The 22950-nt window shown below is 47.3% G+C and overlaps 2 protein-coding genes across 3 annotated transcripts in view; one reads left to right on the forward strand and one right to left on the reverse strand.

The window, feature by feature from the left end:
• Positions 1–9237: 9237 nt before the first annotated feature.
• On the reverse strand, positions 9238–10895 carry NUPR1 (nuclear protein 1, transcriptional regulator). Its single transcript, XM_040259782.1, has 3 exons — positions 10435–10895; positions 9862–10011; positions 9238–9533 (listed from the first exon to the last, which is right to left on the reverse strand). The coding sequence occupies exons 1-2, from the start codon at positions 10544–10546 to the stop codon at positions 9875–9877; spliced, it is 249 nt and encodes an 82-aa protein (XP_040115716.1). The 5' UTR covers positions 10547–10895; the 3' UTR covers positions 9238–9533; positions 9862–9874.
• A 7457-nt stretch (positions 10896–18352) lies between these two features.
• SGF29 (SAGA complex associated factor 29) overlaps positions 18353–22950 on the forward strand; it is a 32464-nt gene continuing 27866 nt past the window's right edge. Inside the window, exons 1-2 of one of the 2 annotated variants that reach the window (XM_040259449.1) lie at positions 18353–18700; positions 20806–20852. The gene's annotated coding sequence lies outside the window, so the exon portion shown is untranslated. The remainder of the gene's footprint in view (positions 18701–20805; positions 20853–22950) is intronic. The other variant, XM_040259442.1, reaches the window with a different exon arrangement.

The raw sequence follows: 22950 nt of genomic DNA on the forward strand, positions 1-22950 counted from the left end.
CACAGTTTATAAATTTATAAATATATATTTAATGTATTTTTGGCTGCACTGGGTGTTTGTTGCTGCACTCAGGCTTTCTCTAGTTGTGATCAGGAGCTACTCTCTAGTTGAGATGCGAGGGCTTCTCATTGCAGTGGTTTCTCTTGCCTCGAAGCACGGGCTCTAGGCATGTGGGCTCAGTGGTTGTGGCACACGAGCTTAGTTGCCCCACACCATGTGGGATCTTCCCAGGCTGAGGATAGAACCCATGTTCCCTGCATTAGCAGGTGGATTCTCAATCACTGGACCACCAGGGAAGCACCTAATCAAGACTATGTCTGATGCATTGATTCGTGAATATTACAGAATATTACAGGCACCTACTTAGTGCCAGGTACCAGCTCTGAAGCAGAGGAACCAGAGGACACTGATGCTAAGGCACAGGTGTTTGAGAACCTAGAATGCCACACCCAAGCAGAGAGGGTTAACTACTGGATCATGATGGAAGTCCCACACCAGGGTTCAGTAGTTGCGGCTCCCAGGCTCTAGAGCACAGGTTCAAAAGTTGTGGCACATGGGCTTAGTTGCTCTGAGGCATGTGAGATTTTGCTGAATCAGAGATTAAACCTGTGTCTCCTGCCCTGGAAGGCAGATTCTCTACCACTGCGGCACCAGAGAAGACCCAGGGCATTTTAAATTGCACAGAAATGAAAGTGTTAGTTGGTCAGTCGTGTCTGACTCTTTGCAGCGAACCCTTGGACTGTAGCCTGCCAGGCTCCTCTCTCCATGGAATTCTCCAGGCAGGAATATTGGAGTGGACTTTTGCCTTCTCCAGGGGTCTTCCCAACCCAGGGATCAAATGTGGGTCTTCTGCATTGCAGGTGAATTTTTTACTGTCTCATCCACCAGGGACAAGCCACACTGAAATTCATGGTTTTTTTTTTCTCGTTTGTCTGCCCCTCACTACAAGTTCCAAAAGGAAAGAGTTCATTGGCCACTGTATCTGTAGCTTTTAGAATATTCCCTGGCTCAGGAAATATCTGCTGAAGGAATAAATAATTCTTTCCTTAAGCAGTTAACAACTCTCCCAACTGTTCTCCAAAAGAGAGATAACAGGGCGAGGCTGCACAGAGCTGGTGCAAACATTTCACAAAGTGCTTAATTTTATAACTCCAGTGTTTTGCTAAAGTTGGAAGGAGAATGTGTTCACTCAAGAGGACAGAACAAAATGTGAGGAGTCTTCGGATTCCTCAGCGTGGGTGTGTGCTAAGTCAGTGCTCAGTCATGTCCAACTCTTTGTGACCCCATGGACTGTACCCGCCAGGCTCCTCAGTCCACGGGATTCTCCAGGCAAGGATACTGGAGTGGGTTGCTGTGCCCTCCTCCAGGGGATCTTCCCCACCCAGGGATCAAATCCATGTCTCACAGTCTCCTGCATTGGCAGGCAATTTCTTTACCATAGCATCTCCACAGCATCAGCTGCTTTTGTTCTTGGAGAAGCAAAAAGAATCTTGTTTTACAAAGAAAAGAAAGTGCTTCTGGTTGGCAGAGACCTGGATTCCAGGTCCAGCCTCTGGGGAGCAGTCTCCTCTGTCCAGGCTGGCTGCTTACACAGGGCCTCGGGGGAGTGAGGTGCTCTTGCTTCTTAGCTTGCTCCCCCGGGCTCCCTGAAGACCACAGAACTCTCTAGAAAGCTTAGGTGTGGGTGTTAGCACAGCTGGTCTCCTCCTGGCTCAGCCCGTGACAGTTGGTGAACGAACCCATGACCCAGATCTTTTCCCTCCCACAGAACTTTGGTAAATATTCACTATGATAATAAAAGTCACTGCGATTGTAGACATTTTTTTCCTACAAACCCAGGTGGAGTTTTCTTCCTCTTCTTTTTATGCTCATCCCATCACTGTTTAATCACTGTGGACTTTCATTGCTACAGGGAAGGGATGTCATTGAAGTTCCTTTTTACTTCAACAGTCTTAGGGGACTCCTGGTGGAACGCTGGTGGCTCAGATGGTAAAGAATCTGCCTGCAATGCAAGGATACCCAGGTTCGATCCCGGAATCGGGACGATCCCCTGGAGAAGAGAATGACAATCCACTCTTTTCCCCTGGAGAATCCCACAGACAGAGGAGCCTTGCGGGCTGCAGTCCATGGGATCGCAAAGAGTCAGACATGACTGAGCGACTAACACAGGGGACTCAAGGCACAGAGAATCATGAGGACACAAGAGCAGGGTGGATGGGGTGAGGAGTGGGCAAATTTTAAAATACTTCCCTGGTGGTCCAGTGATTAAGAACCCACCTTCCAATGCAGGGGATACGGGTTTGATCCCTGATCAGGGAACTGAGATCTGCTATGCCATGGGGAAACTAAGCCCACAAAGCTAGAGAACCCTGTGTGCCACAGTGAAGACCCAGCACAGCCAAAAATAAAATAAAATACTCCCCAAGCTAAGGAAGAAGGAGGCAATTTGGAAAGGACAGAGGGAGATCTTAGAACAGACATGTCCTTGAGAAAGGATTCCTCTGACCAGACTGTTCTGAAGAGTTCGGTGAGATCTGAGGTATGGAAAGAACTGTACCCCGTTTTCCAGGTGGACAGACCCCAGCAGTGCCCCTGCACCCCAGTGTGACACAAAGGCTGCGGGAGGTGGCCCAAAGAACACAGCAAGAGCAGGTGCTGTGTGGCTGATAGTAAAGAACAGACAGAAAGGACGGGAAGGCAGAGGGGGGACGTCTTGGTGGATTCCAATGTACCCAGGGCATGTCAAGGCCAAGAGGATTCATGCCGCTTCTCAACTCTGCTCCTGGGGAGCCCTGGGAAAAGGAGTGGGAAAAATGGCAAACTGACCCCTTCAAACACCTGCCGCCAGCAGAAAAGGAACAGGAAATATCAATTCAGGTCTCATTTCTTGCACACCTGAGCTATGTTGGCTGAACCCTTGTTTTAATAGCTCACTCACTTGATGTTTACTATGTATTTTACATTAACCCAGTCATAGCCATAATGCTAGGATGGATGTTATCAGCACTCTTACTCCCCATATGGGGAAATGGAGGCATAGAAAGGTCAAATAACTGGACCAAGATCAGACAGAGATGGTGATCGAGCTGGGACTTGGACCCACAGTCTGGGCCCGGAGCCCATGCTGTCAGCTGTCACTCTGCTGCCTTCTTAAGAACTTTTTTTGGGTACCCTATGAAATGCTTGAAAAACAGTTTCCTTGCATCCTCAAACCATTTCAGGAGGTGGGTATTCCCTGGGTGTCATGCTTTCACTGCTTTTGTTGCCAACGGCCAGGGTTCAGTCCCTGGTCAGGGAACTAAGGTCCCTCAAGCAGCAAAAGAAAAAACAACAATAAAAGCACAATTCTGGTGACTTCCTGGTAATCCAGTGGTTAAGACTCCATGCTTCCACTGCAGGGGCCACGAGTTCCATCCCTGGTCGGGGAACCAGGATCCCAAAACCCTCAAGGCTTGGCCAAAAATCAATCAATCAAACAAACAAACAAACAAAACACACCGCACCATTCTGGGAGGTGAACGTTTGCAGTCGAGAAAATTAAGATACAGGGTAAATAATAACTTGTCCCAGGTCACAGCCAAATTTGCAGGCAGGATCTGGAATGGATCTGGGGAGACTCTAAGTAAGGCTGGTCTAACAACAAACCATCCCCAAACATAATGGTATCAAACAGCTATTTGGTTATGCACCCAGATATTCTGCGGATCAGGAGTAGGAGGTGGCTTGTTTCTACTGCACTATATCTCAGGCCTCATCTGAGAAGATTCAGTTGCTGAAGATGACCCTACCCTCTGTAGGCTCCCTTCACTCACATGTCTGGAGGCTGGAGATGGCTTTCAGCTGGGACTTCCGCCGCACCAGAAGTCAGACCACTAATAACACGTGACTTTCTATGTTGATTTTCACGTGGGCTATCTTGAACTTCCTCACAACAGGGTGGCTGGGGTCCAAAAACCACCACCAACAAGGTCCAAGCACTTGGTGTTTCAGGAAATACCACTTCCGCCACGGTCCATCAGTCAAAGCGGTCGCATAGGTCCTTGTGTGTTCGGAAGGAAAAGAGTCGCATATCCCCCAGCTGATGGAGGGAGCATCAAGGCCGTACTGTCAGGAGAGCTTGTGGGGTGGGATCTTGCTGTGATCATCTTTGGTAAATACAGTTCTCAAACTTCACCGCACGTTTGAATCACTTTTTTTTTTTTTTTTTAATTGGGATAGAGTTTACAATTGGAGAAGGAAATGGCAACCCACTCCAGTGTTCTTGCCTGGAGAATCCCAGGGACGGGGGAGCCTGGTGGGCTGTTGTCTCTGGGGTCGCACAGAGTCGGACACGACTGAAATGACTTAGCAGCAGCAGCAGCAGAGTGTACAATGTTCTGTTAGTTTCTGCATACAACAAAGTGAATAGGCCCTACGTATACATATATCCCCTCCATCTTGAACCTCTCTCTCCACCTTCATCATACCCATCTAGGTCCTCACAGCATGGAGCTGAGATCCCTGTGCCATACAGCAGGCTCCCACTAGCTATGTTTTACACACAGCAGTGTCTTTATGCCAATTCCAGTCTCTCAGTTCTTCCCACCTCCTCTTTCCCCCGACCCATGTCCACACGTTCATTCTCTACGTCTGCATATTTATTCCTGCCCTGCTAATAGGTTCATCTGCACCATTTTTCTAGATTCCACATATATGCATTAGTAGGTCATATTTGTTTTTCTCTTTCTGACTCAGTTTTCAAAGTCCCAGTGCCCAAGCTGCACTCCAGGCCAATGAAATCAGAATCTCTGGGAGAGGGAGCCAGGAATCAGTATTTTCTTCAATTTCCGGGTGATTACAATGAGGCCGTCTCCCATGTATGCAAAGTTCCTGGCACAGTGTCTGGTTCGTGAACAACTGATATTTTTCCCCCAAGTGTGGACACTTATGACTCAACACACAAGGTTGTCAGGTGGACTTAAAATTATGGTTAGGTATTTCTTTTTACAGTTATTTTCTAACTGACAGTGATTGTGGGCTTCCATTTTTGAAAATTACGTAGCTTCCTTTTAAATATATTTGAGTAAAAAAGTAAGAAGGTGTAGCTTGAATGCCTATAAGGCAGAAATCACAAAACTGTGAAAGGTAAAGCTGGGAAAACCCTGAGACAGTTCATCAATAACAGTATCTAGGACTAGGACTGTTATTATTATTAATAGAACCATTTTTTAAAAATGCTACTTGAGGGACTTCCCTGGCAGTCCAGTGGTTAAGAGTCCACATTGACAATGCAGAGGGCCCGTGTTCCAGCCTTGGTCAGGAAATTAGATCTCCCATGCCTCAACTGAAAAAGATCCCACAAGCCACAACTAAGACCCAGCGTAGCCAAATAAATTTTTAAAATAATTAATTGTTTAAAAGTGGAACTTCCTTGGTGGTCTAGGGGTTAGGAATCTGCCTGTCAATGCAGCGGACACAGGTTCAATCCCTAGTCCAGGAAGATCCCACATGCTGCGGGGCAACTAAGCATGAGTACGGCAACTACTGAAGCCCCTGCATCCTAAAGCCTGTGCTCCGCTACAGGAGGAGACACTGCAATGAGAAGCCCGCATACCACAACTAGAGCAAGGCTGCTCACAGCAACAAAGACCCAGCGCAGCCAAAAATTAAAAATTAAAAAAAAAAAACTTTAAAGTGCTCATTTAAAATCAACGTCGGGTGATCCTGAATTTAAAAAATATATATATCTGAGTGCTGGTCTTTTGAGAAAGGAGTGGACAGACAAGGACAAGTAAATACAGAGCCCCACGGCGTCTTTCCAGATTCTCTGCAAGGAGCTGGGAATCCTTTGAAGTGTGGCAACCTACCTGGAAATTTCCATAAGCCCCTGAGGAAGAAAGAGAGGTCAGTCAACTCTCCAGTTCTCAGAAGGAACCCAAGAAACTGGGGAAACAGGTATTACATACAAGCAGGAGAAGATGAAGAAAGGAGTGGAAGGGAAGAGGGAGGTTCTGGAGGGTTCTTGTCCTGATTGGATCCCCAGTCCCCCTGTGCGTTTAAGCCAGTTCCGCCCTCCTGCACTCCCCCCAGGCCTTGATTTCCCCTTCGAGAAAGGGGAAAGAGTGGGGCTCTTTAACTCTGCATGTCCTATAAGTCCAAGAATTATCTGGTTCCTGGAACCTCCCAAGCAGAGGCTATGCCAGAGAAGGGTGGGACCAGGAGTCGTGTGAGGGGTCATGTGTTGGGCCTCCTGGCAAGCGTGGATCAAAGGATCCATTACCTGGGGAGTGACCACACCCAGCGAGACACAACCCTATTTTCTGCTTTGAAGACGCAACCCTATTTTCACCCAGCCTATTTTCTCCTTTGAAGCTGAAAGAAGACTGATAGTCTCAGCAATTGACAGAGGAAGGAAACAGGCTCAGACCCCAGTAAATTGACCAGAAATTAACTAGCATCTAGGATTCCTCATGGTCAGTTCTTCTCAGGCATGTAGTCACAAAGAGAAAACCTGGCTTTGAAAATCAGACAGACCTGATTTAAAAGTCTCAGCTTCTGCAGGTTGTGCCTGTGTGACTTTGATGAAGTTACTTCTCTTTTACAGAAACTTTGGTTTTCTGGTCTGTAAAATGGAATCAGTAATACTCTACCTGGCTCCCAGGTGGCTCAGTGATAAAGAATCTGCCTGCCAATGCAGGAGACACAGGCGATGCAGGTTTGATCTCTGGGTCAGGAAGACCCCCTGGAGGAGGAAATGGCAACCCACAACAGTAGTCCTGCCTGGAAAATCCCATGGACAGAGAAGCCTGGTAGGGTACAGTCCACAGGATTGCAGAGTTGAACATGTGTAAGCAACTGAGCATATAATACTATGCCTACTGAGTTATTGTGAGGATTAAATGAGGCAGTACCTATAAAACAAGTGCCATGAGAGTAGTATCCCAATGCATGGGAGCTATTGCTATGCTCTTCTGAAGCTGACGCATCAGATCTATCCTAGGCAGAGAGCTACTGCCTAGTGCGGCTCCTGCCATTTGACTCCTGAGTCCAAGAAATGACACCGACTGTAAGGCCTGGTTCCAATCCCAGCAGGGTCCTGTTTGTCCCTCCTCCCAGGGCGTACCTTCAACCAAGTCCTGGTAATATGGTAGGCATCCAATAAGTATTAAATGAATGAATAAATAATCTGTCATGGAAAGAGGGGTTTGAAGGGAAATCTGAAGGAGCTAAATGTCAAAATGACTGAGATTCTGGGCACAGGCTTGCTTGCCTTGGAGGCAAGGAGTCAGGTGGTGGAGGGCAAATAGGAGAAGACTTTGAAGAGTTGAGCCTTGCAGGATTAGTGAGAATAAAACCATCTCAGATAGAAGGGACCAGAAAACAGAAGCTTGCTCAAGGGGCAGGTAGGAGAGTCAGATTTCAGCTCACATTAAGGAATAACTCTGGGGGCTTCCCTGGCAGGCCAGCAGTTGACGCTGTGCTTCCAAAGCAGGGGGTGCTGGCTCCATCCCTAGTTGGGGACAAGATTGGACTAGATGCCTTTTTAAAAGGAATTTATTTGGCTGCAGTACATAGGATCTTCAATCTTCATTACAGCATGTGGGACCTTTAGTTATGGCAAGTGGAATCTAGTTTCACAACCAGACATTGAGCCTGGGTCCCCTGCACTGGGAGTGCAGAGTCTTAGCCACTAGACCACCAGGAAAGATATCTTTTAATGTCCTTCTCGGGTCAGAGATTCTAGGAAAGTTATCAGGCAACTCAAGGGAGCCTGATGGATAAAGGTTCTTAAAGGTTCAAGCTGGTCTTAATCTGCTGTGCATCTGTTTCTGCTCCAACTGCTGCCTTATTCCTTTGTTCATATTCTTGGGTCCCTGAGAGCAATTGATTCCAAGTTTTATAACCCAGGGTTTAAAAGCAGTGGACAGGAGAAAAGGAAAAAGACTATGCTCAGAGCCAGACCGAGGGGTTTTCTCCATCCTGTACTCCTTTTTGCTTGCTAGTTTCTTCTAATATTCACTCTCTCCAGCTTCTTCTTATTTTTTTTTAATATTTATTTATTTGTGTCTTAGTTGCAGCACGTGGGATCTAGTTTCCTGATCAGGGATCGAACCCAAGCTGCCTGCATTGGGAATGCAGCGTCTTAGCCCCTGGACCACCAGAGAAGTCCCTCTCCTACTTCTTTTAATAATAAAACTCTCCCCCAGTTTGGGCTAGCACGTGGCTAAGTAGTTATATACTACATGTCCCAACCTCTCCTGTAGTTGGGTGTAGTGATATGTTTAAATTCTGAGCAGATGCAATGTGTTCTGCTTTTAGGTTATGGCCTTAAAAATATATTATTGCGGCCTCCTTATTATTGGTCCCTTTCCCACTCTATTTACATAAACTGAATGCAGATGAAATGGCAGATACTGGAGCAGCTAGGTTGGAGTGCAGAGTGGTAGCCATGTTTGAAAAGTGGCTGAAAAATGAGCCAGAAGTAACTGAAATCCCTGACATGATGGAGTTGCCACGTAAACCCCAGAGTACCAATCCTTGGAACTGCTTTGTGATACAGCGAGAACTTTCTATCCTGCTTTGTTTGAGTCTTCATTACAGCAGCCTGAGTCTCTTTCTCAATCAACATACCCTACCAGCTCCCAGCATGCCTCTTACTTACTCCACATTTTTTCTGGAAGTCTGGCTCTAAGACTGATAATACTGGATAAGAATTTTCCTGCTCACCTGACTTTCCAGAACACTGTCCTGGCGGCCCCCTTGGCAAAGGGACCTACCTCACACTTGAGGACAATAAGAATCCTTGAATTTGAGCCCTGAGTAACTTAGGGCAAGTCCCTAAATGTTTTAAATCCCACTTTTCGCCATTTTGCAGATGGCACCAATAAATAACATTCACTTCAAGAGGTGGTTTGATACAAAGATGACATAAACAACAAGTTTGTTGTTCCAAAAATGGAGAGGAGCTGAGGAGGGGGCTTGTTTCATGGGCAGCATCTCAAAGAAACAGAGGAAATTCTCATACACCTCACGAGAAACCACAGAAACAAATGCACCCAAACACATATATATCAAAAGAAAAAAAAAAAAGCTCACCTCTACGCCCATACAAAATTAGAAACACCCCTCCCAGACACATAGCTCAAAACAAACACTCACCAAAATTCTCTCATTGGTTCACGCCAACGCAGACAAGAAGTGTGCACCCAAAAAGCCACACAAAGAGAGAGAACAAAAACACACAACGCACAGACAGTCTGCAGCTGCTACACTTTGTTTATTTTTCACCGTCACCCTGGGGAGCCCCGGCTTCTTCCTTTTTGGGGGGAGGTACCTTCTTGACTCTGCCTCTGTCTATGCTCTGCCTCTTGCTCCCCATCTTGTCCTTTCTCTGGGGCCGGGGGTGCTTCCTCCCTGGCGCCCCCAGAGTCTCAGTCAGGTGGGGTTAAGTCCTGGGGTTGGGGTGGGGCAAGCAGGCCTGGATCCCGCCCCCAAGGGCTGGTTCCTCCTTGGTCCTATTTCCATTGCTGTGGGTGTCCGTCCTCTGGCCTCATCTGGGGGAAGGAAAGCAGCTGGTGAAAAATCCAGAAGCCTGGGTTCTAGTTCTGTCTCTCCTGTTCACTTGCTCCATGACTCTAGAGAAAGACCCTATCCTCTCTGGGCCTCAGTTTCCCTGTCTGTAAATCAAATGTTGCTCCACTTGCAAAGGGTCTGTTTCTCCCTTTGCTCTGGTCGCTAGGCAACTCAAACGTATGTCTCATTTTATTCTATGTTGAGACAACAATTCTTGGCTCCCTCCTCCCCGCCCAACCTCGCACATTGAGGTCTGTCCCGTCCAGGCAGAGGGACCTGTACAGGTGCTGGGGGCCCCTGACTCCTTACCTCCAGTCCTGTCTCAGGGCCGTGCCCCTCGCTTTTTCCGCTCCGTGTTCTGAAGCTTGGTCACCAGCTTCCTCTCGTGCCCACCAGGGCTGTGGCGGTTGGTGTTGATGGCAGCTTCTCTCTTGCTGCGACCTTTCCGGCCTCCCACTCCTGGGAAATGAGGCGAGAGTCCGTGGTGAGGTGGGCAGAGGTGTGAGGCTCAGGGGGTACGGAGGGCAGGGGTGGAAAGAGCTTGGGTTAAAGTCGGGAGGCTGGGGATCGTCACCACATAGATTTAGGGCAGTCTTTGTCCCTGCTTCTGCATCTGTGGATTGAGGGACTTCCCCTCTCCCTCGTGATCTCCAAAATTCTAGAAGTATATGAGGTCCCAAGGCTGAGTAGGACAACGCTCACTGGATGAGGAGTTGCGGGGAAGGGGGTGACTCCAGGGGTCAAAGAAACAGGCTGGAGAAGGGTGATGAGTGGGCAGGAGCCCAAGGAGGGATCCTAGTTTGGGGAGGTGGGGTTCAGTCCACTTGTGAGGGTGGGCATTGGAAATGGAAGGATCCAGAAGGTGGCGGGGCCAGACCTTACCCGGGTAAGAATGAGCCAGGCTATAGAGGTCGTACTCGTCTAGGATGGCATCTTCATCCTCTGGGCCCGGGGGCTGCCTGGACGGGCTGGTTGCTCTTGGGAAGGTGGCCATAATGTCTCTCTGTCTGTCTGTTTTTCCCTCTCCCGTCTTCTAAAGCTTTGTTTGTGTCTGGTTTGCTGACACCTCCCAGTTCACTGGCCTCAACTTATAAAGCCACGTCTCCTCCTCAGCCCACAGTCTGGCTCCAGTCCCTCAGGCCCGGTCTGATGCAATCTGGCCTTTTCCCAGAACCCAGCCCAGTAAGCATCAGTCACGAGAGAGAGAGCGGGGTGAGGGTGGGGGTTGGGGGGTGGTGGAGAAGAGCTGGTCCCGTGAGTCCCAGCCCCCTTCGCCTTCTTTCTCACTGGGGCTCGCCCAGCTGGGTAGTTTTCCACGGAGGAGATCCCCGCCCCTCAGTGGGGAGGAGGTAAGAGACAGGGTTTGGGCATAAACAGTGCTTGTGGTCCCTTCAGGCCTCACCTGGCTGATTGCTTCCTTATCCATCTCATGCCCTCTGCCCTCTGCCACATGCCCCTCCTGGGCTGGGGGTCATGGCCACACAGCTGAGCCCCACCCCACCCACTTCTGGCTCAGATTCAGGACCCTGGAGGCAGAACATGGAGTGAAGAAGGATCCAGGAGAGGGTACAACCCACCATGTGTTATGTCACTGATCCTCACACTGATCACACCCAACCCTCCTTTTTTTTTTTTTATATAAAAAATATCCTGGAAAAAAAAATCCTGGAAACCCCCCTTAACATCCTGAACTGGGAGTCCCTAGGTAATCTCCCTCTCCTGAGAGGGAGACTAGCAGAATGGTTAAGCCGACTCTGGAGCCAGATGTCTTGGATTGAAACCCTTGATCCACTACTTCCTGTATGACCCTGGACAAGTCAATTTACCTCTCTGAGCCTCTGTTTTCTCTTCTGTAAACTGAAGGTAATCGTAACTGTATCTACCTCATAGAGTTGGCATTTGTGCCAAGTCGCTTCAGTCATGTCTGACTCTTTGCAACCCCATGGACTGCAGCCCACCAGGCTCCTCTGTCCAGGGGATTCTCCAGTCAAGAATACTGGAGTGAGTTGCCATGCCCTCCTCCAGGGGATCTTCCCGACCCCGGGATGGAACCCATATCTCCTGCATTGGGAGGTGGGTTCTTTAGGACTAGCACCACCTAGAGTTGGGGAGAAGATCAAATGAGATAATCGATGGCAAAGTACTTGCTACAGTGTAAACTGCATTGCTCTCCTTGAAATGTAAAAGAGACATAAAAGGAAATCAATTTAAAATAAAGTTATACACGGGGCTTCCCTGGTAGCTCAGTGGTAAAGAGTCCACCTGCCAATGCAGGAGACACAAGTTCCATCCCTGATTCGGGAAGATTCCACATGCCACGGAGCAACTAAGCCCGATTGCTGTAACTACTGAGCCTGTGCCCTAGAGCCCGTGCTCTGCAACAAGAGAAGCCACCACCATGAGAAGCCCATGCACTGCAACTAGAGAGTAGCCTGCACAGCAACAAAGACTCAGCATGGCCAAAAATTAAAAAAGAACAAAACCTTTATTAAAAAATAAATAAAATACATATTTCAAACCATGGATATACTGAGGTAGAGACCGTTGTGAAGTAAACAGATGTTTGTGCTAATTTAATATGAATTAAAGGAAGGGGATCGGATAAGAAACAGGGGAAAGTGGAAATTTCCACTCTTGCCTGAAGGATCTGACCCTGTGGGTCCGTTGACCCAGACGGGCCACACCCTGAGTTGCTTTAGCTGAGGCTTGAGCACTTGGGACAGTGAAGGAAGCAGACTGCAACATTCCTTTTTTTCTTTTTTTTTAGCTCAGTCCAGGATAGGTGTTAGGTGTTAATTCCCTGCTCACATTCCCACTTTGCTGTGAGCCGACTGAAACACTGTTCCATTTCAATATTACCAAAACTACCGTCTTCCCCCGAGCCTTATAATAACCCAGTATCATTCTCTGTTGAACAAGAAGGGACAGCCTTGCTTGCATTTCTCCCTGGCCTGAGCCAGAATTAGATTTAGCTTCTGGTTTCCCAGGGATCATAATAACAGAGCAGATGATAAGAGAAAGAGGAATTTAACCGTAACTTAAACACGGGAGAAGGAAATGGCAACTCTCTAGTATTCTTGCCTGGAGAATCCCACGGACGGAGGAGCCCAGAGGAGTCCATGGGGTCGCAGAAAGTTGGGTGCAACTAAGTGACTAACACTCACTAAACAAACATAGCAAACACACCAAGGCAAATTAAGGTGGAGAAATTAGGAAATATGGAGTTCTTGCAAAATAGTGGGCTTTATCATGAAGCATTGTAGCAAAATAATTCCCTCCAGCATGACGCAAGGGGGCTTCCCTGGTAGCTCAGTGATACAGAATCCACCTGCCAGTGCAGGAGACAAGGGTTTGATCTCTGATCTGGGAAGATCCCCTGGAGAAGGGGATGGCTACCCACTCCAGTATTCTTGCCTGGAGAAGCCTATGGATGGAGGATCCTGGCAGGCTACAGTCCATGGGGTCACAAAGAATCAACACAACAAGCATAACACCAGATGGGATAGGCTCTAGGCTTGGGTAGGTTATAGGCTCAGGTCATTAAAATAAGCTTTATTTTTATTTTTTTAAAGACCCATTTATTAGGTTATTTCAGAAGTGTGTGTGTGTCTGTGTGTTAGTTGCTCAGTCGTGTCTGACTCTTTTTGCCACCCTATGGACTGTAGCCCACCAGGCTCGTCAGTCCATGGGATTCCCCAGGCAAGAATACTGGAGTGGGTTACCATTTCCTTCTCCAGAGTTTTATTTTTAATACCTTCATGAATGTCTAGCAGGATAGTCAGACGTCGTGTGGGATGTGGGACAATTCTGGGCAGGATGAATTGTTTTGCTCCAATCCGAGGTCATCGTGACTACCAACATGCTCACAAATTCCCGAGCTGCCTCTAGGGGGCGATCTTTCACCCATTCACTTCTGCTTCCAGTCCCGGGCTAGCTGCTCGGAGATCTTGAATCCCCTTCTGAGCTTCAGTCGGCTCATCTGTCAAGGGAGAAGGCAACAGGGCCTGATGTGCAAGAGGGCTTCCTCCAGACCCGAGCGTGGTGCACTGCTATTTCCCCCAGTCTGCAAAGAAGGAAGGGCTCCCCTGGTGGCTCTGTGGGTAAAGAGTCGGCCTGCAGTGTGGGAAAGCCGTGTTTGATCCCCGGATTGGGAAGATACCCTGGAGAAGGAAATGGCAACCCACTGCAGTAGTCTTGCCTGGAGAATTCCATGGACAGAGGAGCCTGGTGGGCTACAGTCTAGGGGTTACAAAGAGTCGGGCACCACTGAGTGACTAACACTCAAAAAAGGAAAACTGAGACTCAGAGAGCGACTTGCTCAAGGTCACACGACTGATGAGTGGTGAAGGGTTCCTCCCACCGTTTGTGTGACCCTAGTTCCAGGCCTCATTCTAAGTCAGCACAGCTGACCAAACACTGGCAAAGATTTGACAGCCGTGTGTATGGAGGCAGCTGTCAGGGTTTCCTCCTTCTTCCCCTCCTCCCAAACAGTGCCTACCTTGGACCAGGCCAGCTACCCAAGATGAGAGGAATGACACACTGCGCCCTCTGGGAGAGGTGGGTCTTTAGCAAATCAGTACACATTTCCTATCCATAATACCACACAACCTCTCAGTACATTACCTTTTCATTTTACTTTCTCCATGGCATTCAATTATTACTAATCAAAACTATCTTTGTTTACTTCTCCATGATTTGTCCTCACTAGTTCTGTTGCTGTTGCTGTTGTTCAGTTGCTCAGCTGTGTCTGACTTTTTGCGATCCCATGGACTGCAGCATGCCAGGCTTCACTGTCCTTCACCATCTCCCAGAGTTTGCTCAAATTCACGTCCACTGAGTCAGTGACACCATCCAACCATCTCATCCTTTGTTGTCCCCTTCTCCTCTTGCCCTCAGTCTTTCCCAGTATCAGAGTCTTTTCCAATGAGTTGGTTCTTTGCATCAGGTGGCCAAAGTATTGGAGCTTCAGCTTCAACCCCACAAGTCTAGTTAGCAGTTAAAGGAGTAGCCTCTGCAGCGAGACTGCCTGAGTTCAAAGCATGGTTCTATTAATACCAATTGTACCCTTAGACAAACTACTTAACCTCTCTATTCTTCAGTATCCTCATTTGTAAGATGAGATCCATAATAGTACAATACCTACCTGGGAGGATTGTTGGGAGGATTAAAGGACCAATTTTTATAAAAACTATTGTATTTATACAATACCTAGGTGGCTCAGATGGTAAAGAACATTCAGTTCAGTTCAGTTCAGTTATTCGCATCAGGTGGCCAAGTATTGGAGTTTCAACTTCAGCATCAGTCCTCCCAGTGAATATTCAGGACTGATTTCCTTTAGGATGGACTGGTTGGATCTCCTGGCAGTCCAAGGGACTCTCAAGAGTCTTCTCCAACACTGAAATTCAAAAGCATCAATTCTTCTGCGCTCAGCTTTCTTTACAGTCCAACTTTCACATCCACACGACTATTGGAAAAACCATAGCTTTGACTAGACGGACATTTGCCGGTAAAGTAACGTCTCTGCTTTTTAATACGCTGTCTAGGTTGGTCATAGCTTTTCTTCCAAGGTAAAGAACACAGTAAGTGTTCAATAAATATATATTTTGGCTTCGAACATGCAGGACCTTAGCTCCCCAATCATGGTTTGAACCCGAGCCCCCTGCATTGGAAGTGCAGAGTCCCAACCACTGGACTGCCAGGGAAGTGCCAGTGGATGCAGTATTGATAAGACTGTTAAATACACATACTCCCTGAGAAATCTCCTACAGAAATACCCCCAGCTTCGTTTGTAGTTATGAAGAACTGGAAACAACTTAAGCGTTCATCAGGAGGTGATTGATCAACATCCTTCTGTGAAATATTCTGTAACCATTAAAAAGAATAAGCTACATTGCTAGCCTTGATGAGAAAGCTGTCCATAAATCATTGTTAAATGAAAACATTAGGTTAACAGAACATCATGTATACTATAATTCAAATTTTTGCATTATATCTATTGAAATAATATAGATAATGAGTATTTCATTTCAGCATAATACAGGTGTGACATTTCTCTTGGTAAGTAAAGAAGATACATGACCAGATAAAACAACGGTAGAAAACTCTAGAATAAGAAATTCTATTACTGGAAGTCTCCCTAGAGATCAGCAAACCCAACCTCATTTAGCAAACGAGGAAGTATGGACCAGAGTGACTAAGATTCTCTGCTCTACAGATGTTAGGGCATTAACCATATGCCAGGGACTTCCCTGGTGATCTAGTGGCTAAGACTTCACGCTCCCAGTGCAGGGGGCCTGGGGTTTGATCCCTGGTCAGGGAACTAGATATAGATACCACATGCTGCAACTAAGAGTCCATATGCTGCAACTAAAGATCTTGCATATGGCAATGAAGATTGACGATCCTGAGTGCAACATTTAAGACTCAGCACAGCCAAATAAATAAATATTAAAAACACAAACTGTATGCAAGTTACTTGTTTGGTGCTGGGATATAAAAGTAAGTGGAACATGGTACCCATATTCAGTGGGTTTGTAGACTAGCTACTGTTACCAGACAGTAGGATAAGTAATGTGAGAAAAACAAATTCAAACTGCAAGGTGGACCTCATCCAGACTGGTAATTCTCAGAGTAGGTCATGTGTTAGCTGACTTGGAAAGGATGAACAGAAGTCAGACCAGGAGGCTGTGAAACAGGGTCCCAGGAAGGTGAAAGGGGAGAAAGTGTAGTGCACTTAGCTAACCAAAGGAGTTGGAGTACAAGGAAATTCTACACCTGGATTTAGGAAACAATAGCCTCCTGTCTTCCAGTTCAGGGCTATTTTTTTTAATACTGCCTGGCTCTCTAAGTTTACTGACAAGTACAAGATGATTCAGCATGTCTACAATTTTCTGACATAAAGAAAAGAAAACATACATGACTCATGCTCACCCAGGTGTAGGCATTAAGGTTTTCTAGGAACTTCCCTGGTGGTCCAGTTGTTATCTGCCAGACAATGCAGGGGACGTGGGTTCAATGCCTAGTTGGTGAAGAGCCCACATGCTAAGGGGCACAACTAGGCCTGTGTGAAGCCTGTGCACCACAGCTAAAGAAAGGCCACACGTAGCAAGGAAGACCCTGTGCAGCCAAAATAAATAATTAAAAAAAAAAAGATTTTCCAAACCCTGTTGCTTAAAGTGTCTTTTTAAACTGGATAGCTACATGTAAACAAATCAGAACACTCCCTAATACCATACATAAAAATAAACTCAAAATAGATTAAAGAGCAAAGTGGAAGACAGGATACCATAAAACTCTTAGAGGAAAAGATAGGACACTCTATGATGTAAATGGCAGTGAGATCTTTTTCGATCCACCTCCTAGAGTAACGAAAATAAAAACAAATGGGAGCTAATTAAACTTAAAAGCTTAAGCACAGAAAACTATAAACAAAATGTAAAGACAACCCTCAAAATGGGAGAAAATATTTGCAACCTAATGCCCCTCTGACCAGAGAAGACTCTTGAGAGTCCCTTGAACTGCAAGGAGAGCCAACCAGTCCATCCTAAAGGAAATCAGTCCTGAATATTCATTGGAAGGACTGATGCTGAAGCTGAAGCTCCAATACTTTGGCCACCTGATGAGAAGAACTGACTCACTGGAAAAGACCCTGATGCTGGTAAAGATTGAGGGCAGGAGAAGGGGATGACAGAGAATGAGATGGTTGGATGGCATCACTAACTCCATGGACACGAGTTTGAGCAAGCTCTGGGAGTTGGTGGTGGACAGGGAAGCCTGGCGTGCTGCAGTCCGTGGGGTCGCAAAGAGCTGGACACACTGAGCAACTAAACTGAACTGCCCCTCCCACCACTGGGTGCCAGCCCAGGGCTAGATACCCAAGGGAGACCCTCCCCTCTGTCCCTACCTCCCACTCTCTCACCCCAGGGCAAGCCTGGGTCCAAGGGATTGCTGCCCAAGCATGTCTATAATCCTATTTCTATAATAAAAACTATTTTAATTATTGAAAAAAAGGGGAGTGAGCAATGGGGTTGTGTACCAAACTCTCCGTAGAGGTTATATCCTCAACTGGGATTCTGGAGAACTTTTACTTCCTCCATCACAGATGCTAGATCCCGGCAACATTTGACTTTTTCACAGTGTATGAGGAGCCTGGTGGGCAACAGTTCATATGGTCACGAAGTTACCTGTTTTAGGAGGGGAGAAAAGGAAAATGTTAAGGGTCAGTTTAATTCATCCCTTTCCTTTACTCAATTCCACGCATACTATGCCACCTTCTGGTCAAGATATGGCTTTTTGTCTGTGTCAAGGAAAATCACCATTAAAAGTGAATACAATGGTTACAGTTATCTCCCACCTCCCAAGGTGAAAACTTTTTGTTTTGCTCAAATGGGTGAGGAGTGGGTGTGAACAGGGTCAAGCTGAGTGACTGTTGGTTTTTTTACACAGAAAGTGCCTGAAGCCCTCATGTAAAAAGCCAGTCCTCAAGCAGGAGAAAGCAGAGAGACAGATGACAGCACGGCCATCAGCAGTGCAACTCTGTCAAGGGAGGAATCAGTAAAAGGATTAATAAAAGGAAAGCACTCTGTGTAACTCTCTCCATGTGCCCTCAAGCGACCTTCAGTGAAGATTGCTGTGACTTTTCAAGTCTTTGGGAAAGCATTTCAGATGTGTTAGATGAAGAAGGATAGACAAGGAAGCCCCAGATTTCTTTGCCACATTGTAGCTTTCTCAGAAGGGCTTCCCAGGTAGTTCAGTGGTAAACAATCTGCCTGCCAATCCAAGTGCCCGCGGGTTCAATCCCTGGGTGGGGAAGATCCCTTGGAGGAGGGCTTGGCACACAAAGACCCTGGCTTGGTAAAATAAGGTTCGGCCGAAAAGCCGGAGCAGTGTGTCAAAGTGAAAACTACATTTCCCAAAGGGCAGCGCGGCACGTCACAGAGGATGACGGCGCATGCGTAGAGGGGTCCTCCGCGCTGCGACTAAGCTCATAAGAGGGAAAAAGGCTGTGTGGGTCTCGTCCTGCCGCGAATCTTCGAACGTAAAGGGCGTTGTCATCTGCAGACTCTGAAAAGCATTCGAGGGACCGCGCGCCTGCTCCCGCCGTCGCAGTTTCCAGCGCGACGTGCTTGTTCCACCCGTGGCTCTGTAGATAGGTATGGTTCGCGGTCTCGGACAACCCCCTTCCGCCGCACACCCCCGCCCGCACGATGGCGGGAGCGGAGGGCCGGTGGTCCCCATGCCCCGGCCCCGCTGAGGCGGCTCTTGTGGGGCGGCGCGCATGCGCCTTGGCGGAGAAAGGCGGGGCGCCGGGAAGGAGGGCTGGTGGAGACTGTCTGTACCGTCTGCGCGTGCGCCTGCCTGCCCTGCGCTAGTGGGAAGCCGCCGCACATGGAGCTTGGCGCAGTGGCCGGGAGAGGTGGGGTACCCAGGCCAGGTGCTAGACGACAAAGGCAGAGGATGGGCCCCGAACCTTGATAGCATTTGTTATTTGCTCACGATGTGCCCATCTTAACCGAATAACCTCATTCTTCATTCATATTTCTCTGCCCTTGTTTGCAGCCAAAATTTCGGTCTGTACTCACTAGCACTTTTTCTCCTCCAAACCCACTCCAGTCGGGCCTGGGCCCCCACCCTTCCACTGAAATAGCGCCTTGTCAAAGCCACCAGTCATCTCTAGGGCACCAAATTCAGTGTTTAGTTCTCAGACCTGTAGCAGTATTTGATGCAGTTGCAGGAGGAGAAGGGGACGACAGAGGATGAGATGGCTGGATGGCATCACTGACTCGATGGACGTGAATCTGAGTGAACTCCGGGAGTTGGTGATGGACAGGGAGGCCTGGCGTGCTGCGATTCATGGGGTCGCAAAGAGTCGGACACGACTGAGCTACTGAACTGAACTGAACTGATCTCTTTTTGCTATGGAATGTGCTGAAGTGTGACAAAACTAGGAAGGAAGAGTATAGATTTTATAGTTTGCAGCCTTGCAGTGGCAGCTCGACTACTTGTATTTCCTGAGTTACCTAGCATAACTTCATCCAACTGAACTAAAGCCTCCCCAGCTGCAAAGAAGGTGGGCTTGTAGCATTGATGTAGGCTTAAATGAGAGTCACCTATGTAAGCTTCAGTACCAAAACCTGGTAGGTATTGGGTTGGGGTGCAGGGTGGGATAGGTGGAAATCATCAGGTCTTCTTAATTTTAAAAAGGAAGCTAATCGAGGGACTTCCTTGGTGGTCCAGTGGTTAAGAATCTGCCTTGCAATGCAGGGGACTCAGTGTTTGATCCCTGGTCAGGGAACTATGAACCCACGTGGCGTGGGGCAATTAGGCCCAAGCACCACAACTACTGAGCCCACAGCCACAACCGGAGAGTCCGTGGGTCCCACATGATGCAATGAAGATGCTGCGTGCTGCAGCTAAATGAATGAATAAATAAATATTTTCTAACAAAACTAATGTAGATTCTTACTGATGTGGCTAAATGGAGGGTATGGGATCTGAATGTAGTCTTGGATGCCTTGCTTCCCTTTGACTCATGACAAAGCTTTTATTGTCCTAAGTCCTATGTGATTATTTTTATAATGGTTTAAGTATAGAGTATTTTCATTTGTATGAGAGGGTCAGATAGCAGTTTTAGGCTGTATGTATAGCAGTTACTATGTGCTTTTCCTTGCAGCCTTGGTCCCTATGAATTACCTCTTTTTAGTCAAACTTCTCAGTTGCAGGTAACAAAAAGGTAGCCCAAACTAGCCTAAGCAGAAAAGGAGTATCTGTTGACTCTAACTAGAGTCGCAGGTGTACCAGCTCCAGGTATGGCTGTATCCAGAAGCCTTGGTTATGTCACCAGTATTTTCTGTGTCTTTTCAGCTCTGCTTTCCTCCATGTTGATTTCTCCCTCAGGCTGGCAAAAATCTCCATCAGTTCCAGGCTTGTATGCTACTCTTTTAGCCAACAGAAAGAGGTCTTTTTTTTTTTTTTGTAGATCGCTTCAGCAAGAGATTTGAAATTGATGTTGGCCAGATTTGGGTCACATATGTTGGCTCAGAGGTTAAAGCGTCTGCCTGCAATGTGGGAGACCTGGGTTCGATCCCTGGGTCAGGAAGATTCCCCTGGAGAAGGAAACGGCAACCCACTCCAGTATTCTTGCCTGGAGAATCCCATGGATGGAGGAGCCTGGTGGGCTACAGTCCACAGGGTCGCAAAGAGTCGGACACGACTGAGTGACTTCACTTTCACTTTCACTTTCATCTCTTCCAGAACCAGTTGTGCTGGATAGGAAGACTGTAATACTTCTGTGGACCCAGGTGGTGTACCCAGCCTTGGAGCCAAGATGAAGGATGGTTTCCCAAAGGGAAATTAGAGTACTGTTACAAGACCTAAATGTTTACTTAGGAAAAAGGAACAGGTTTCTTTAAAAAGATTCACATGTGACTTTTCTTAGCAGTTTTATTCATAATGGCCCAAAATGGACATAGACACTATTCAGAGAAAACAGGTTAAATAAACTGGTTTGTTCATACAATTGATGCAACTCAGCTATAGAAAGGAACAAACTCCTAATACACACAGCAACACAGGTGAATCTCAAAACACATTAAGTAAAAGAAACCAGACACTAAAGTATACAGATGGCATGATTATATTTCTGTGAAGTTCTGGAAAAGGCATAACTGGTCTGTAGTAGAACATAGCAGAACAGTGGTTCCCCTTGTGGGTAGAAGTAGAAAGTCAGTGGAAAGAAGAGGGTTCTAGGACCCAAAAAGTTTAGGGTTACTGGGCCTTGCCTCAAAATTCATAAGAATTCTGAAACCTTAGGGGGATTACGTAACTGCTCTTTGGTTTGAGACTAATGCTGAGATCAACTGGGACCCTTGAACTTGGATAACAGGCAGTTTGGGCTGAACATTCAGTTTCCTCCCAGCTGGGAGCTCCTTGGCCTTTTTGTTTAGCTGTGGTTCCAAGTCTGCGTTCCCACTTGTTTTGCACCAGCAAGTTTAGTGTTTTCAGAGTGGAGAGCTACAGGAACCTTTACTGAGAGTGTATTTTCTGGGGAAATTCAAGTTCACAGCTGCCTGGATCTGGAGATAGCAGTGTGTGCATATTCAGGCACAGAGTTGTGTCCGACTCTGCGACCCTATGGGCTGTTGCCCACCAGGCTCCTCTGGCCATGGCGTTCAGGCATTTGCCTGGAGCGGGTTGCCATTTCTTCCTCCAGGGGATCTTCCTGACCCAGGGATCAAACCACATCTCTCGTGCATCTCCTGCATTGGCAGGTGGATTCTTTACCACTGAGCCACCTGGGACGCCCAGAGATAGCAGTAGTTTATTGTAAAATCATAAAATGAGGTGCTTCTCCCAGGCAGGGTGCTACCTAGTGGGCAGAGCTCAAGCAGGGGAGGGCCCCTTAAATGATGGCGGCCGTGATCACTCCCCTATGCTTGGAATGTGTCAGCATTTTCTGTTGCTTGTACCTTTGACTGCTTTGCTCAACTTAATAATACAGTCCCCTGTGTTTTCCTGGCACTGCCTTATCTATACTTCAGAATTGCTTCACATCAAATAGAAAGGAAGTGAGATGAGAGCATTTAAAAAGACACAGGTGAGCGTTTTTTGTGTGTGTGAGTGCATCCTGACAGTTGGTGTAGGGGCTTCCTCTGCCTTAAGTCTGGCCTCTCGTCAAATTTGGGGCCCTCCCTTCCCGCTGCTGCCTTCTGGTTGCAGGATGAGGCCCTCCCTGGCTTGGTATTTGACCTACTCCTCCAGACCAGGTGGGTCAACTTTTTCACTTGTTTGCTGACAGTTTCAACTGCAGTTTCGTGTGTCTGTTTCTCCATCTACTCATTGCAAAAGGTTTTATGAGACAGCACTTTTTTTTTTTCTTAAATATACGTGGGATCTTTGTGGAGAAATACCCAAGAAACAACAGTGTTTGCTTCAAGGAGTGGGCAATTTCCTGACACTGCTTATCAGTGGGGTTATTGATGAAAGGGGCTTGTTGAAGACAGCAGAGATGACTATTCTTGCCTGTGGAGCTTTCTAGGCTGTGTGGAGAAGAGAAGATCTACCTACGTCTACTGGCTGAAAAGCTGTTACAGATCTAGGTGAAAGTGTTAGTCACTCAGTCGTGCTCAGCTCTTTGCGACCTTGTGGAATGTAGCCCTCCAGGCTCCTCTGTCCTTGAAATTCTCCAGGCAGGGATACTGGAGTGGGTTGCCATGCTCTCCTCCAGGGGATCCTCTCAACCCAAGGACTGAACCCAGGTCTCCTGCATTGCAGGCAGATTCTTTATCTTCTGAGCCACTAGGGAAGCCTGTAGGTCTAGATAGGTTCCAGGAAAAGTCAAATAAGAGTTAAGTTAGGCTTCTTTAGGGTTAGTCAGACAAAACCAGTCTTGAGCTGGTT

This window comes from Oryx dammah, unplaced genomic scaffold (assembly GCF_014754425.2).
Source record: "Oryx dammah isolate SB20612 unplaced genomic scaffold, SCBI_Odam_1.1 HiC_scaffold_2, whole genome shotgun sequence".
NCBI classification, from domain to species: domain Eukaryota; kingdom Metazoa; phylum Chordata; class Mammalia; order Artiodactyla; family Bovidae; genus Oryx; species Oryx dammah.